The 17,432-nt window shown below is 39.7% G+C and overlaps 2 protein-coding genes across 2 annotated transcripts; both read right to left on the reverse strand.

Annotated features, from left to right (window-relative positions):
• Positions 1–45: 45 nt before the first annotated feature.
• Positions 46–10,536, reverse strand: thap4 (THAP domain containing 4). The gene is made up of 5 exons (XM_086270749.1): positions 8,647–10,536; positions 1,983–2,136; positions 1,549–1,658; positions 782–885; positions 46–672 (listed from the first exon to the last, which is right to left on the reverse strand). Exons 1-5 carry the CDS (start codon positions 8,669–8,671, stop codon positions 556–558), a joined length of 510 nt encoding a protein of 169 aa, XP_086126875.1. The 5' UTR covers positions 8,672–10,536; the 3' UTR covers positions 46–555.
• A 142-nt stretch (positions 10,537–10,678) lies between these two features.
• agxtb (alanine--glyoxylate and serine--pyruvate aminotransferase b) lies at positions 10,679–16,283 on the reverse strand. Its single transcript, XM_086270748.1, has 11 exons — positions 15,929–16,283; positions 15,309–15,501; positions 15,120–15,184; positions 13,486–13,586; positions 13,328–13,398; positions 13,157–13,241; positions 12,935–13,033; positions 12,682–12,751; positions 11,658–11,753; positions 11,319–11,447; positions 10,679–10,990 (listed from the first exon to the last, which is right to left on the reverse strand). The coding sequence occupies exons 1-11, from the start codon at positions 16,202–16,204 to the stop codon at positions 10,883–10,885; spliced, it is 1,293 nt and encodes a 430-aa protein (XP_086126874.1). The 5' UTR covers positions 16,205–16,283; the 3' UTR covers positions 10,679–10,882.
• Positions 16,284–17,432: the final 1,149 nt, after the last annotated feature.

Here is a 17,432-nt window from a genome sequence, read left to right on the forward strand (position 1 = left end):
TCATCCATCAGGACAGAAACGCATTAATAGACTCAAACAAGCAAAGACAAAATGAGTAATTTAATTTATCCAGCACACGAAGCTGCCCCCACGCAGACATGGATGTCTGTGAGCACATATGTGAAAACAGTGGCCTTAAATAGTCCTTTTTTTTTCTACATAGTGCCACTCAGTAAAAGAAAAAACCCCTGAAGCCCACATTCAAAGGACAGTGCAATGTCTCCAGCTGCTTTAGCTTACAATTTTATGATAGTGCAGTGACAGTCACATATAGTACTTCTATTATCTTCACATTGAAATAGCTTTACAGATTAAATATACACCATGAACATCCTGATATTGTCTGTGATGTTTAACTAGTGGTTAAGATTAAGTTTGATTATTTCAGTTCAACAGGTTATACCACAGCCTTTTTACCACATAACAGTATAGAGGTATATCTCTGTAGATTTGTTTATGTTTTTCTTGCACAGCTGGAATTATTGATCGAGTGTTTCCAGATATATTTTTATATCTGGAAACTTATTTCAGTGCATGAGAAGCCCTCCTGCTTGCTCAAGACGATCGACGGTAGGTGATGCGCAAGTGCTGCATCAGGGGCTGGTTGTCTGTTGCCATAGAAACTGTCTGCTCCAGCTTCCCGTCAGACCGGAGCTGAAACACTCTGCAAATCTAAAGAGGGGAAAGCGAGCAGGAGTCAATTTATTGATCACAAGAGGTTTGATGGCCAAGTGTCATATTTAATCCTCTTATTTCTGCAGCTCAGTGAGTGCGTCTTTACCTGCTTTACGTAAGGCTCTTTTGCAAAAGAGGTTCGGGCTAGTTGCAGGGACTGCAGGCTCAGCTGCTGCCCTGTCAGCTCTCCCTCCTCGATCTCCACCAGACCTGCAGCAGACGACACAAGGGGTATCGTGTGGGTATTGAAAGAAGGGTAAATCACTGGAAAAAAATAATTAATTTGCCACAAATGTGATCTAATAAAAGCTTTTTATCACTGCAGTAAGCTTTGAAAAAATACTGTTTGAAATAGTTTTCTTTCCTGTGGTTATTGAATGTCATAGCAGGAAAACACAGATGAGTAAAACACATTTACTCGGCCCTGTAAGCTTGAATATCAGGAAAAGCCAGCCAAACGCAATCCAGACATTATTGTGTTGTTTTTTGCACTGAGAGACACTTTTGGTCCCCTAAAGAGGATTTATCCAGAGCAAAAAAAGAAAATTACCAGCACTGTAATAACATTTTTAAACATTTTGTCAGTTCACCTTCATTTAAAAATACTGGTGGCCACCAGTGCTGAGACCAGTGTTACCCCTCAGCCTCCTGGTGGACACATCAATGGTATCAGTTTCAAAATCCTGTGACGACAACACCCCATCAGGCTGTAGGGCCTACAGGCTTGTGGGGTGGTTACTGGTGATGACGAGCGAGGCTGATGCACATTTACAAAAGGTACATCGGGACTCATCACATCACATGACCTTTACAACTGAACCAGAGTCCAATCTGATGAAAAAAAAAAAGTGAATACAATGACGTGAATTTCACCTGAGTTCTGTGCAATGATGAAGGCCACTCTGTTAGTCCCCGGCTGCATTCGAACAAACCCGCACTCTCTGTGCAGGGGCTTCTTAGACTCGGCATGAAATGCATTGAACCTGTAAAACACGACATCAGTGGAAGATCATGTGACGTCCGGTGACGAGCTCTTGTTATCGGCAGATTTTATTAATTTTATTCCAGTTGAATTTAAATGAAATACACAAACTTAAAACTTACACAAAAGACATTTTCCAGCGTGTTAAACTTAAGCATAATTTATGAGTCTGTTCTCTTGAAACACTGAACTCAAAGTCACACAGTTCACTCGTAAGATATTCTGACGTGCAGAACAGCCAGTGACCTTGCAGTTATATTGACTAAATGTTCCAATCTATAAATATCTGTTATTACTTGATTTGCCACTTCTTCATATAACCTACATGAAGTTGATGACTGGTTGTCCTACATGACTGAAATGCAGCGTCTCTGTGTAACGGAAAGGTTTTATGGTGGGGAAGGAGCCCTCTCCTGGTTCATCACACTCCCAGGTGCCCAGAAGCCATTCCAGAGGGAGGAGGGTGAGGTTCAGCTCCACTGATGGTTAAAAAGATAAAGCACAAGACACAAACAAACAAATTACGCAGCATTACTATAAAAAAAGAAAAGAAAAAAGAAGCTTCATCATGTAATCATGTAACAGAATCATTTTCTGAAGGATTCAAACTGGATTTGTTTGATTTGCTCCTTGGGCAGATAGACTTAAAATCTGAACCATCTTCAGTTAAAAGAAAAATGTCATGGCATGATAATGTTTAATACCAAATATATTTAACAGAAGCTCTCTTTAATAAAAAAGATTAGGATTTTTAAACTCTTTAAACTTCCACTAGAATTTTTTCTTATTACTTAAAAAAAACAGTCAGAAAGTCAAGCACAGAACACGTTTTTGTGTATCAGATGGGCAGAGATAAAAGCAAACTGCACACACTTTGTTAAGTAAAATAACCCACGCTCTTTGTTTAACTACGTGCAGACTCAAAGACCATTTAGAGGCAGGGAAAAAACCTCCGACAGGAACGTTCAAACTTGCATACATCTATTTTTAGGGAACCAGAAGAAGGAAAACACAACACTACATGCCAAACAGTAGCTTCCATCCAAAATGGCTTTAAAAGAAGGAGCTTTTTGGCCAGTTTCAACAAATGTGGAGATTTTGTAGCAAGAAAAAGAAGTCTGAGGCTAAATCCCAGGAAAATATGTCACATTTAGAGAAATGGGTATAATAGAGAGCCAGATACTTAGACAGGCAGACTTTACCAGAGAGAAATGTTCCCAAGCAAAAAAAGATGAGCTAAATTTGTCACGTCATTCAATGCAGTGGAACAAAGCATTAAAAACAAATTAAGATTTACTGAGACTGATAATATCCACAAATTACTCTTAATCAATTTTAGGAAGCATGATGTACATGGCATGCATTGTCTCCAAGCAAACATGACTGGGTAAAGAAAACAAAACTATATCTATCTATCTATATGTATGGAGAGAGAGAGAGAGAGAGAGAGAGAGAGAGAGAGAGAGAGAGAGAGAGAGGTTTTGCAAAGAATAATTGGAGAAACTCCCCAACAGTAGGTGTGCCAAGCTGTAATTACTGGATGCACTGTAAGCAAAATCATTGTAGTCACCACATAGGAAGGAGGAGACATCTGTTAATTATTTTATTAACTGTAACCCTTATTTTCCAACTCTTTACAATGTCACAGCTTTTTAAGCTGTAATAATAAAATGATGATTTTAAGGCAAATGACTGGAGTGTAAATGTGCCAGTTTGTGAAGGGGAATATCCGCTGCATAGTGAAACTCTTCATGGTGACTCGAGCGCACTACAAATCTCTGGCATTACAGCAAAGCTGCTTTTTCCATAAACTCACCGTTTCCCATTTTCTTTGTGATGTTCAGCCATGTTTTAGATGTTACAACACCTCTTTATTTGAGCTTTGAGAATTAAAGTTTACCACCATCTTCTGATACCTTAGGGTATTTACAACCAGGTGAAACCAGTGGAAGAATCCATGGACAACACAATACTGCTGGAGGAACATTACCTACAAAACAACCTGAAACCAGCTAAGCAACAATTATTATGCAGAAACATGCATGTTCTATTGAAATTACACAACAGGGAATGAAAGCGTGGCAGTAAGGTAGCATGCATAGTGCTGTTAATTATCTGAAAGCAATATTCCTGGTGGAAAAAAAAAAGTTTTTCTTTAAACTAACGATACTTTCCAGTACCACATTACCAAATCAAAAGTCTCATAGTTTATCACAAGATAAACTTCACCATTACTGGCTATTTCAATTTGAGGAATTGAACAATGTGATGTGATCCAATAATATAAAAATTCATTTTAAAACACTACCTCTCAATCAAGTAAAATAAACTGCAAAAAAGGTTTTGATGATTTGGAAATAAGTGAAGCTGCATTTATGAATAACACAATATGAGAACATAATCTGGTCCCTTTCATTGGCATTCTGGATAAAGCAGAGGCAAGTCAAACAAGATGGTAAATGGAAATTTCCAATCTCACTAAAACCTCGAAGCACCTTACAATATGAGCCATTCACGTGTCACACAGGGACACTTCAATGTGAAGAAGGTCAATTCCTGAGCCAAAGCATAGAGGAGCTTTCTGCTTTAAGTTCTATTTTTCCTTTGAGTTTGCAGTGTGAGTCTGGTCAGGTTTAAGTACCTAAACTACTCAGTAGGATTTAGTGGAGAAAAAAAGAAAAAGAAAACAGGTCATGGAATTTGATAAAATATGTCCTTTCAACAAGCTAAACGACATCCTACTGGTTTTGTGGACAGAAAGCCTTGAAGGTCATCTTCTTCTAAAAGTGCAGCTGAGGTGTATCGTCATAGGGAAAGGGCTGAGCGTGGAAGAAAGTCAACTAAGGCTGCACGCTACGAGAGCGAAACAGTAAACACATCAAAAGAAATTCACTATTTTTCCATTAGAGACAAGAAGTGGTGGCTGGGGTAGGCAGTGCCCATTCTGAGAAATGAATGTTAAACCAGTCTCTGAACGAAATCACTTTATTTACCTACACGCCCTCTCTTATTATTCTTGCTTGGTGTCTTAGGTCCTCCCTTAGAGGTGCGAGAAAAATACGGCAACGCAACAGGCATTTAACGTGTTATTTTAAAGCAACGTCAATTTGAAAACACAGCTAGAGTTAGTGCTCCTCCTAAACAATAGAATTTAATTTATCTTCACACCCATGCTACAGACTCTGTTAAGTGAACTGAAGAACCCGTTTAGCTGCCCTCAGTGTTCCAACTTAAACACCTTTGATTCTTCTCCACTTGTCTCTCTGGTTTCTAAAATTTACCAGTCCCTTATATAGTTTCACAGCTGATCTTATGTTTTACCAGCTCTGTGTTTTTTCACCTGTTCACTTGGTGGATTTCAACGGCACCATTTAAAACGTGCAGAAAATGCAGCACACGTGCCTCATGGGTCCACTTCTGCACCCAGAGTGATATCTTTTGTTTTTCTCGTGATTTGCCTTTGCAATCTGAGACAAATATTTATGTAGTGTCTCCTTCCATATGTGTGTATAGCTGCAATCGTGCATACTGGTTCATAATTGTGGTTTAAGGCAACTTTTTTTTTCTTTGAATTTGTTGTAAAGGTGGACTGACTTTTGTAAGTACCCTTTAAAATTTACATTTAACGGGTATTAGTGTTGATTTTAGTTTAGTGGACACAGTCTGTATGATGTTGTTTTTTAATGACATAGCAAAGTGACTTAAGCCAAATGCTGACTTGACAAAGTTGGTTGTCCATCCAGTTCATCTACTCTGGTCCCAACCCTGTTGTTCACAACCGTTATGAATTTGAACTGCAGGTTTGAGAGAACGAGTTGCAGCAAGAAAGCCATTGCTAAGATGCCAGAATAAAACAAAGGGACTTGCCTGGGCCATGAAACACCGCTATTGGAGTACTGAAGACTGGAAGAAGGTATTATGGACTGATGAATCAAAATTTGGAACCTTTGCTTCATCACACAGGATCTTTGTACAGCTTCGAGTAGGCAAAAGGATGGTTCCACAGTGTGTGGCATCAACTGTCAAACATGGAGGAGGAAGTGTGATGGTCTGGGGCTGTTTTGTTGGATCCAAGGTCGGTGACTTGTACAGAGTAAGAGGCACCCTGAACCCAAACAGCTACCACAGCATTCTGCAGTGCCCTTTGGTATGTGCCTAGTATGTGCCTACAGCAAGATAATGACCGAAAACAAACCCAGTGTCTGGGCTAGTAATCAACAATGTAATCAATAGTAATCAACAATAGGGCCGTAATGATGCACTGAATACAGATCTTGATTCAAATGTGCTGTATTCATTTAGTCTCACATTAGAGCAAAGAACTCCACATGCATTAATCAGCGCATGCTTGATTGTGCACACATGGTCAGCACTCGCATCTAAACTGCAAAATATTTACCGTTCAGCTGTGTGCAGGACCTCAAAGTTATTTCAGATCTTCGCTGCACTGCTGCGTCTCATCGCACTAAAGGTCAGCTCTGCTGCGTAATTCTCTTTGGCCTCGTTGAGCCACTCCTGCGAAAATGCCTCCAGACCTGCAGGTCAGGTCACAGTGAGGTATCCAGGTCGAGCAGTGACCCACATTTGGGAGCTGCTCTCGTAAAGGGTTTATGCCTCACTGTTCCTTAGTAGTTTCTTGTGGGATTTCTGTTACTGAATCTTATATGTAGGAGGTGGTTCTTGAAGCTGAAATTTTCCATCCATCCATTCGCTTCCGCTTATCCTTTTCAGGGTCGCGGGGGGCGCTGGAGCCTATCCCAGCTGTCATAGGGCGAAAGGCGGGGTACACCCTGGACAGGTCGCCAGTCTGTCGCAGGGCCAACACACAGGGACAGACAACAATTCACACTCACATTCACTCGCACATTCACACCTAGTGGCAATTTGGATTATCCAATTAACCTATCCCCACAAGCTGCATGTCTTTGGACGGTGGGAGGAAGCCAGAGTACCCGGGGAGAACATGCAAACTCCACACAGAAAGACCCCGGCCTGATGGTGGAATTGAACTCAGGACCTTCTTGCTGTGAGGCAACAGTGCTAACCACCATGCCACCGTGCTGCTCAGCTGAAATTTTAGTAAAAAAAAAAAAAACAAGACAAGACAAAACAAAACAAAACAAAACAAAAAAAATCCACCTCTTTGTCCAATGCTTTGCTGTTGTCATAGAAAATAAAAGGGCACTAATGCAGTCAGGGAGCCTTATTAGCTTTTAAAACACATTTATATATTTCCATCCAGGAGGAACGAGCCTTCAATAATAATAATGATAATAATGATAATAATTAAAAAAAAAAAAAAAAAAAAAAAAAAAAAAAAAAATCACACTGCATCCTACACTACAGTTGCGCTGTCCTGTGACAAGACTTTGAAAGTGCATGATGAATCTTCTCTGAATATGCTACATCGCTGGTCAAACCAAAGCCCTGCGTGACCGGCTCATTTGGTTTAATGATGGAGGGCAAGAAGGCAGAAGTGGTGTCCCACAGGAAGAAAAAGAGAGAGATAACTGAAGCAATTTTGGATGCTCAGGGCTCTAGAGTGTGACCAATTTGGTTGCACATGCGACCTAATTTCTCAATGGTGCAACTAAAAAAAAAATCCTAGGTCCAACCGGTGCGACCAGCCGTTCAAATAAAAAAAGAAAAAAAAAAGTATCCTAAACTGTGAAAGTCTCTGTGTGGTCAGACACACATTTTTCCCATATCGTGGTCTAAACCAGTCAGAGTCAAAATTGAATCGAATCGTACTGATTATATAAATCATTGACAATACCCAGTCCTAGTAAGTAGCCTAGGCTGTGGATGTAGCTGTGGGTAATGAGAAAAGAACGATTTATAACTTTTTTATTAAGTTAAGGCCCGATCCATGTGAAATTCACAGCCAGTGCTCTGACACGGAACCATCAACCTCTCAGGTTATGCCTAACACTGGTCTGGAGACGGCATCAGATAGTGAGCCACATACGATCGACTCCGAGCCAGACCCCACTGAAAGTAAAAGGGGGAAAGTGTATATGTAGTGTATTTCAAAGAGAGTGGTTTGACCCGTTTCCCTGGCTAAGATACAGTAAAGCTGACAACATGATGAACTGCATTTACTGTCATGAGTTTGGAAAGACCATGGCAGTCCTGCTAATACGTTCCAAATCGAAACGCTAAAAACGCACAGTGTATCCTGAAAACACATTATATGATGTGATAAATGCACTACCCAAGTGTCCCCTCTCCCCATGCCTTTTTGCAGCAGGCAGCAGCAAACAGGCCTTCAGAGGAGTCCGACATGATGATTACGTTTGACATTGCCTACAATATTGCCAAAGAGTGCCAAAGCACTTAAGCACAAGCACTTTTTCAGTAACTTATCTTTCTGGTAGAACTGTGCTCCAAATAAAGAATTACAAATCAATATTGTCTGTATGGACAGAATTTTTTTCAAGTGAACATGTAAAACTGTGGGGTTAAGAGATTCGGTTGAAAAATTTGGATGCACCTCACATTTGTGCTGGTGCACCTAAGAAAAAAGTCTAGAGCCCTGCACTAGGTGGCGTAATGTTGCTGCAAACGAAGGTCTTCGTTTTACAACAACCTCTCATGTAAATCGAAACCTTAAATCTAAACGCTGTTGATATGAAAGATAAAACTGAGGACTTGTCCTCGCAGGACCGTCACAGGAGCAGCTCGGTCCTTCCGGTGGTAGTTTGTTTACTGTTAACGAGGCTAACTTTGAAGTTAGCTTGGTTAAGTTAAAGATAGAAAAATAACTGTGCAGTTGGCTTGAGTTAAAGTGCAAAGAGAGTTCGAATGACACGAAAACAAAGATACTACACTTATAAACGTCTGAGCCTTTATAAGTAACATTAAAAGTCAGCACAGTTAGCTTGTGCTTACAGGAGCTGATGACGATTGAGAATAATACTACCAGTATTAAACTGTTAAAATGTTGTTGTTGTTTTTTCAATTTAAAAAAATAAAATAAAATAACCTACCCGTGTTATTGACAGGACAGGCCATTACAGTCGGTTTCGGAACAGCCAAACTTAGCCAGTACTACAGAAACGTCACTCCACGCACAGCGCGGTGTTGACGCAGAATGATGTAGATTTACGCAAGGCATCCTGGGAAACGTAGTATGCACAGAGAAGTACTCCCTTCTTTTTCTTCTTTCGTCTGCTCCCTTTAGGGGTCGCCACAACGGATCATTTGAATCCACCTCATCCTGTCCCTAGCGTCCTCCTCTGTCACACCAGTCCAGCTGTCATTCCTCTTCTCTCCAGAGCATACCATGCAGAACAGGTGTTTGATAAAATAAAGCTCACTTTATTGACATTTTCACAGAGGTGGGACCAAGTCATTGTTTTGCAAGTCTCAAGTAAGTCTCAAGTCTTTATCCTCAAGTCTCAAGTCAAGTCTCAAGTAATGTCAGGCAAGTCAGAGTCGAGTCTCAAGTCACTGGTGTAAAAGTCCAAGTAAAGTCTGAAATTTTGAATTTCAAGTCCTTTCGAGTCTTTAAAAAAAAAACGAAAAAAAGCATGTTGCAGTTATATGCTAAATGTAAATATTAGACCATGTAATTTTTAAATCTGTGTTTTTCTCAACACATGACAAAATAGTGAACTTAGAAAATATACACAAATTGTGAAATTGCACCTCTTTAAAATGCAGCTCAATTAAACCTAGCTCCAAGAATAATTTTCACCGACAGTTCTGAGATAAGCTGCATGTTATTCTTGGATGCGCTTGTAGGACCGGCTTTAAAATCGCATGACAAAAATATCATACATAAATAAATGATATTTTAAAAAATATATAATTTAAAAAAAAAAAACTGCATCACCAACGTAGCCTGGAAAACATTTGCTAGTTAGATGAAGTCAGCTATCTCATCTTAGCATATTTATATGCATATTTATAATTATACGCTTCTTGGAGTGAGTGCATACACTCATGAAGTTTAGTAACTTCCGGTCACTGCAACAAGCCCAGGTACAGTTTACCGACGGATGGGTGCAGGACCTTGAAATGCACCGTGTAGAAAGTAAAGACCATCGTACTTATCATAAGTTTACCAGTCTCACAAATCGTCGTCATAAATACACATTCGTTAACCGTTTATTAATAGGACCTTTGAGCTCAACGGTAATTAATTAGTAGTGGAAATAATTTCTGGTAGCATCACAGAAATGTAGCAGTGACAATAATATTGTATGCTGTAATCGCACTGGACAATTAGTGATACAAAACAACTGTTTTACCCTGTGAATAAAAGTATATGTTTTTGTCAGTGTACCATAATAACAGAAGCGAAACACAATATTCTGTCAGGACAATTCACTATTTATGCACAGCCAGACTTGCTTGTAACCTATATCACCAATTATGTTAAGAAAAATGACGCATTAACTACAACAGCAGACTGACCTTTGTGTAAATGCTTGGAGCAGACTAACCTGTGAGCTGGAGTGTTCTGGGACGTTATATTTGATCTTTGAATGGCTGCAATCCAGTTGCATCTTTGTTACTTCGGAAACATGGCTCGAACAATTTCTCTTCAACGACGTAATCCGATAACAACCGATCTCTTTACCCGTCGGCTTCCCGTGGCTGTCATGCGACCGGCTATTGCAGTTAATAACACAACAGCTTCTTGACATTTTTGTGTTTCTTTTTATCGCTGTGTAACTGATTTTAATTGAAAGCCTGCGTGCGCTAGTACCGCTTGCCACGAGTTCCCAGAATCCTTTGCGGTTCTACCCGTGAATGACGTCACATTTTCAATCTCTATATAATATGCATGTTAAATTTTATATTTGGGGTAAAATATCAAGTCTTTTCAAGTAAACCGGTTCAAGTCCAATTCAAGTCCCAAGTCATTGGTGTAAAAGTCCAAGTCAAGTCACAAGTCTTAGAACATTATTTCAAGTCAAGTCTAAAGTCATAAAATTAATGACTCGAGTCTGACTCGAGTCCAAGTCATGTGACTCGAGTCCACACCTCTGCATTTTCAGTGCACTCACCATGGGCCCAATAATATCTGTTTATTTATTTCATCATTAGCCTACTTATACAAGAAAAAACTGTGTTTTTCTAAAATCCCTGTAGTCATAAAAGCATTCCCAAAATGTATGCACAGTTCCAACTGTCCTTCATACGGACACTGAGTGTTCTTTTCTTTAAATTCCCTAATGAATTAGTACATAGTCAGTGGTTTAGGAATATAGGCTCTTAAGGCTTGCTTTTTTTGCAGTTTTTCAGAGCATCTGCCAGGGCGTGCAGTGCCATGTCAGCATTAGTCTTCTCACAGTTGTATCCCATCAATCCAATCCTCATCACCTAATTAAATGAGAGATGGAAAGCACATTACATGAGTATACTCTGCAGCAATTCAGCAGGATGATTCAGAAAGCTGCTCAGACACCAAAGTGATGACTTTGCTGTTGTTAAAAAGCCATTGTAATTAAACCTGTCACACAGTACCTGGAAATGGTCCTTAAACATTATATCTTTGTTTGTCTGGATTAGTTTGATTCAAGACAAGATATGCATGTTAATTTAAGAGAAAAGGACAACAGGACAGGAAGCTGAAAAGCTAGAACGCCCTGAAACTACTACTACACATCAGAATTAGTTACCACCAATAATGACTGTAAAATTAACTCACCATGCCAATGGAAGGGCCCAGTCCTCCTGTCATCTCCATGTGGTGATGTTTCATGATATATGTCAGCATCTCCCTCCAGTCGTAGCCTTCAGGGATAGCAATGGTGGTGACGGAGGGAAGCCTCAAATCCTGCAGGACACATATAAAAAATGGCTTTCGTCGCAACACAAGGAAAACCGCTCCAGTGAGTTTAAAAGCAACACAAATATAAAGCTAAGTTGTACAGTGTTGTTTTGTTTGTCTCTATTATTTTGTTTCATGTAAATATCCCCTTTATTCTCTCTGTGTATCTATGTTTTCATGGCACCACGATGCTATTTTCTTGCATTTCTGTCTCACTCTTTCGGGGACGAATAGCTTGAGGCCCAGATCCTCCAGTCCTCTGTACAGGTAGGCTGCTACCTCCTTGTGCTTCTTCCAGGACTCCTCCAGCCCCTAGAGGGAGACAAAGATTTATTGTGTTTAGAAATAAATACCTAAAAGGGTAGGGACTTGATCATTGATAGTGTTCCTGTCAGTAATACCAACTCAGAGGTTACTAAACAGACAACGATTATAACATTTATTTTGTTTGACTGGGATCACTCAGATGCCTGGAGTCTAAAAGATCATGTAACTACCAAAGGAAGCATGCACATTTTGCCTCACATAATTTACTCCATTAGTTAGCACAAACATAAAAGAGAAGGCAGTTCACTCACTAAAATACTGACTGTATAACATACTTTTCAGTTAGATAATTTCAAAAGACAACTCACATCCTCAGTTCTCAAAAAGCTGGGGCACTGTGCATTAATTGGCAACAGATCAGTAACATGATTGGGTATAAAAAGAGCATCTTAGAGAGCAACATATGTTTCCATGGCTTCATATTAGCAGAGCCCTGCAGTCCAGACTTGTGACTAAACATCATGAAACAAAAGACATGACAAAGAAGAGCCAGGACGGTCGAGGAGCTAGAATATGATATTAGACAAAAATGGGGCAGCCTTCCTCTTGGTCTCTTTAGTTGTCAGACGCTTATAGGCGGCTTTTAAAAGAAGGGATGCTACACAGTGATAAACAGTACCCTATCCCAATTTTGTTGAGACATGTTGCTGCCATCAAATTAAAAAATTACCCTCTTTTCATAAAATGGTCCATTTTGTCAGTTTAAACACTTGATATGTTTTCTGTGTTCTGCTGTGAATGAAAAATGGCTTTATGATACTGTAAATCATTGCATTCTGTTTTTATTTGTACTTTGCATAGTTTCCGAAACCTTTTTGGAAATCTGTGTTGTATACAAAGAATAACAGTATCTAGAAATTACAGATTTTTTGTTCAGAAATGTGACTGAAGAAGTTGGGAAATATCCCTTTACCCTCTCAGCAAGAATGGCCAGACTCTCTCTCAGGGCGAAGAATCCAGACACTGGACCGGTGTGGTGGTATCTAAAAGCCACATGACACAATGACACTTTTACAATTCAAGGTTTAGTAGCTTGAATAATATTTTTGAATTTTTTTTTCTCATTCTAGGAGTTTTCCTGCAACATTTAACTTTAAACTAAAGTTTAGAGGGTATTTGGAACTACCAACAATCAGCTTGTAATCAGTTATCTGCTGTGGACTTACACCCTTGCTGGTTTGCCATCGCAGCCCCAGTAGTTGGACAGATGTGTCATATCAAAGAGGTAGGAGACTGGTTTTGTTTTCCTGTTAAACATCTTGTGGCTGTGCAGAGGAGATAGCATTGCCTGAACTACTTTTTGCTTTTTTGTGTGTTTTTTATTTTAAATATTTGTAACAATTTAGGATAAGATGCATGCATAACCACTCCACCGTCTCCCTCCTTACCATGCTCTGTCATTAAAAGAGATGGGTGCTGTACCAGGAGGTGCATTCAGAGCCTTTTGAGAACCAGAGTAGAGGATATCGATATCTGGAAACACAATAAAAGACGGATTAAATCCCACACAGGCGCATCTGATGGTAGGAGAGGAAGTTGATCTTTCATCACCGCCTTACTTTGCTTGTCCATAAAGATTGGTGCCGCACCGAGTGAAGCGACTGTGTCGACCAGGAAAAGGCAGTCATGTCTGCGCGAGATGTAACAATGAGGAGTGAGAAATATGACACTATAATCTGTTATGCGCTGTTTTAGACTGATGTGGTGGGAGGCTCACTTTCTGCAGATGTCTCCAATGCCATCAACTGGGTGACACAGACCAGCAGAGGACTCCCCGTGTGTGAGGAAAAACAGGACAGGCTTGTGCTTTTTTATGGCCTACGGCGAGATGTGAAGACAAATTTAATCATGTGTGCATGGTGTAAGTGAATCTTAGTGATTTACCCAACTTAACCCTTACATACTGTTCAAATTTCATGCCTTCACAGATTTGTTTCAGCCACGCCAGGCTTTCCCTCATAATATACAAAATTTTAAAGTACAGCTCTATTTAGGATGTATCGATAGCCTGTCTGACATAAATAGATGATTAAACCTTAGTTAATGTTTCAGAAGTTTTATAGCACCCTTTTTTGTAGAAAAAAACATCTACTATCACATAATACCATTTCTCTAAGGCATGAAGACACTAACAGCCATAATGATTTGAATATATTTTATTGAAAGTGACTATGGTAAGAACATCCTGAAATGCTAGGATTTCTTATACAACTCTTTATAACCATTACAACACTCATCACTGCTATATGATTAAAAAATCTCAATCACTACCATATATTATATAATACCATAACAATGAATATTAACAATATTCATTTAACATTAATTAAAACTTTGAACACAAAATGTGCTTATTGCAAACTAGTCTGTTTGTTCACAGCAGTGACAGGAGTGCGTGGGACCTGCACATGTGTTCACACACTCTCTGAAATGGCAGCTCAGGTGCCTTTATTATCTTATGACGCCCTTCAGGCCTATTTTGGTCTTGGTCTCTGTTCTAATCTCACTTAGGGCAGAATAAATAGATTTTAATAATCATGGGTGGCATGCTTGCAGGTGTAAATGTAACATATTTTCCATTATTTAGAGTTTGTCTTACTGTCCACTCAAAGTGCTTTGAACTGAAAGTTACACTTTAACTATTCATTATAACAAATACCTCATATACTTATGGCCAGTGTAGAGTCACCAGTTAACCTAACATTGATGTCTTTGGACTGCAGGAGGATCCCAGAATACCCAGGAGACCATGCAACATGCACCCCAGCCAGGATTTAAACCAGGAATCTTTTTTCTGTGGGGCAACAGTGCTAACCACCCTATTTTAAATCTTGTGTCAAGGCACCATGTCTAAATTCACCCTCTGACCACTCTAGGTTTTTTTTCCAATTGTGCACAAAATATCACTGAATACTGCAAAGCTTGTTTTTACTACTTCACTGTTTTGAGATCCCCTCCACGATCCTTCACAGACCAGCAGGACAATTCTGGTGACAGTGTCAGAGGACAGTGTCATGGTCAACCTTTAACTCTGTCACCACTGGCCCATACAAAAATACAGACAGACGTGTATTTTTTGTGTCTTTGTGCACACAGACATGAAACACACACACTTGGCAAGTACAGTTTCACAATTTCAAGATTCCCTAAAACCAACGTTTTCCTTTATTTGACCAACACTGACATTTTACAATACTCGCTTTAGGTATATTCATCAAAGTTAGGGCAGAAAGAAAAGACTTGAACAATATGTAAGGATTAAAAATCTCACCTTTAGCATCATGGGCTCGGGCGGATATTTTTATTTTATTTTATAGTAATAATTTCTCCTTCAACAATATCTTTAAATACCTGCTCAATTTCCGTATTGGTGAAATATCCTCCAGGCGTTTTTACCATTCTGTGTACATTGGCACCTACAGATAAAAACATATTCTCTGTAAGCTACTGAATAAATACATAAATTGGCTAATAGTTAAACAATCGGTATCAATGTAGTGTACTTATTAAGTGTGCGTAAACCTGTGCGTAAACGCTTACCCATCCTCTCTGCAATTTCTGCAACGCGCTCTCCCCAGATCCCGTTGATGGCTATGAGCACGCTCTCTCCGGGCTCCACCGTGTTGAATACCGCACACTCCATAGCCGCGTGCCCGGAGCCGCTCATAGCTATAGTCATGTTGTTCTCTGTCTGAAAGGCATACTGGATTCCTTTCTTGATGTCATTCATGATCTGTGACACGAAGTGAAAATTGGAAATAATTTCAAGTTTAATTTGTCAGGAATGGTCACTGTTGACGCTCAGGTGGGCTGTGCGTAATTACGCACAAGCTTATGTCCTAAGGATACATTTGGTCTTTTGTTGTTGTTGTTTTTAAAAATAAATTTTAACATGAAAAAAAGACAGAGAAGAATTTTTGGTCTGAGTTATTTGTGTGCCAAAAACAACTTAAAATCAAAAATTTCAATCTAATAAAGCAATTTTATTGGTAAAAATGATGATTAGGCCTTGCCAAAGCAAAGATGGAAAACAAAAATATCCACTGGTCACAAACTTACAGAGCTAGTCCAGATTCACCACATTAGGAAGCCGTTCCTATTTCCCAGATAAAAATAATTTGAATTTCCAGTATAAATTAACTCAAACAAAAAGCACTTACCTCATACATTTCTGGGTGCAGGTGACCAATTATTGGTCTGGACCCTGCAGCTAAGATGCGTGGAGGAACGTTCGACGGTCCCGGTCCGAACAGGTAACGAAGAGGCACCTCCAGTGGTCGCAGCATGCATGCCGGCGGCGGTATAGTGACGGAGGACATGGAGCGGTCCTGGCGCAGCAGCACTGGCGCGCTCCTCGCGGCCAGCGGACCTTCGAGGGCCGCTGATGTCTGCTGGGCGAGCAGGGCGCCCCGGCTGAACAATGCCCGCTGCATCATGGCTGATGACCCGATACTGAGAAGCTTGCGTCCGGTGAGGTCACTTATGCGAGACAGTTAGACTGAACCGGAGTGTGTGACAAGGTGAAGATTTAAAACAAACAGGTCTTTGACCTGCTGGCCACGAAGTGTTGTGCGTCACACTTAAGGGTTGGCATCTTGTGCATGACGACACACCAAATAGCAATGCATGTAGTAATGAGAATGTACTGTTCTACACATTTATTTATTATAGCCTAGTTTTTGTAGCTTCCTGTTCTCATGCTAGAGATAGTGGAAGCTTTTAAACTTTTTTTTAACGTTTTAAACTTTAAACTTTAAGCCTCTCATATCATAATTTTATAAGGGCCTTTTAATGTTGGAAAAACTATATGTGGAGATTAAAAACCATTTTGGGAAACCTTTCATTGCATTAGTAATAAACGTGTGTGGGTAGAACTATTAAACATCCTAGTGACACAAGTTATTCAATACTGTTTAGTGTAATTTATACTTAAGTTATGTCTGGCCAAGACTGTCCTGTAAAGACTCAGAGGTCTACTACAGCTTTTACAGTTTGGATCCACCACAACTGGTTTTGGTGACTCATTTCTGGTCTAAATCAACACACTTGACTCTTGAACTATGTGGAAAAATGAAGTCCTACACTTGTCAGCTTAGAACCAGTTGAGGTGAGTTTGTAGGTTAGTTGATTTTGTAACTGCAAGTATTCAGTCTGTAAAGAGGAGTTTCCTCTCAGAGAGCCAATCTGCTCTCTCAGAGGAAGAAGTGGGGCAGGGAAACAAACAGCCACACACCTACCAACCCACCCACCCACCCATATGAACACAACACACTCCAACAAACAACTCGGGCTTATTATCTAATGTGTATGAGTATTGACATATGCTATTATGTGGGGTCGTTCTCTTGATAAGAAACAAAAATATAAATGATCATATGGTTATTACACAAGTGTTTTCTTGTTTCCAAACAGAACAGCAACCTATAGATTTACTGGATATCGGAAATCCAGATAAAGGAGGCAGGATAGAGATATTATATTTTTAAATTAAGAAAAAAAAGTTGTTATAACTTTCAGAGCTACTGGGCACTCTTCACTGCTTCCTCCAAGCTGAACCTCAACATATCTTATTTGTAGTGAAACAGCGTCTATGCTTCAAGCAACAGATGCATATTGGACAGCAATTTCCAAAGCATTAAGTTGAACATATAACTTGATCAGGAG

The sequence above is a fragment of the Aulonocara sp. 'chitande type north' Nkhata Bay genome, linkage group LG18, assembly GCF_057382095.1.
Source record: "Aulonocara sp. 'chitande type north' Nkhata Bay isolate Kocher_YH1m ecotype deep benthic linkage group LG18, A_spYH_male_GT1.1, whole genome shotgun sequence".
Classification (NCBI taxonomy): Eukaryota; Metazoa; Chordata; class Actinopteri; order Cichliformes; family Cichlidae; genus Aulonocara; species Aulonocara sp. 'chitande type north' Nkhata Bay.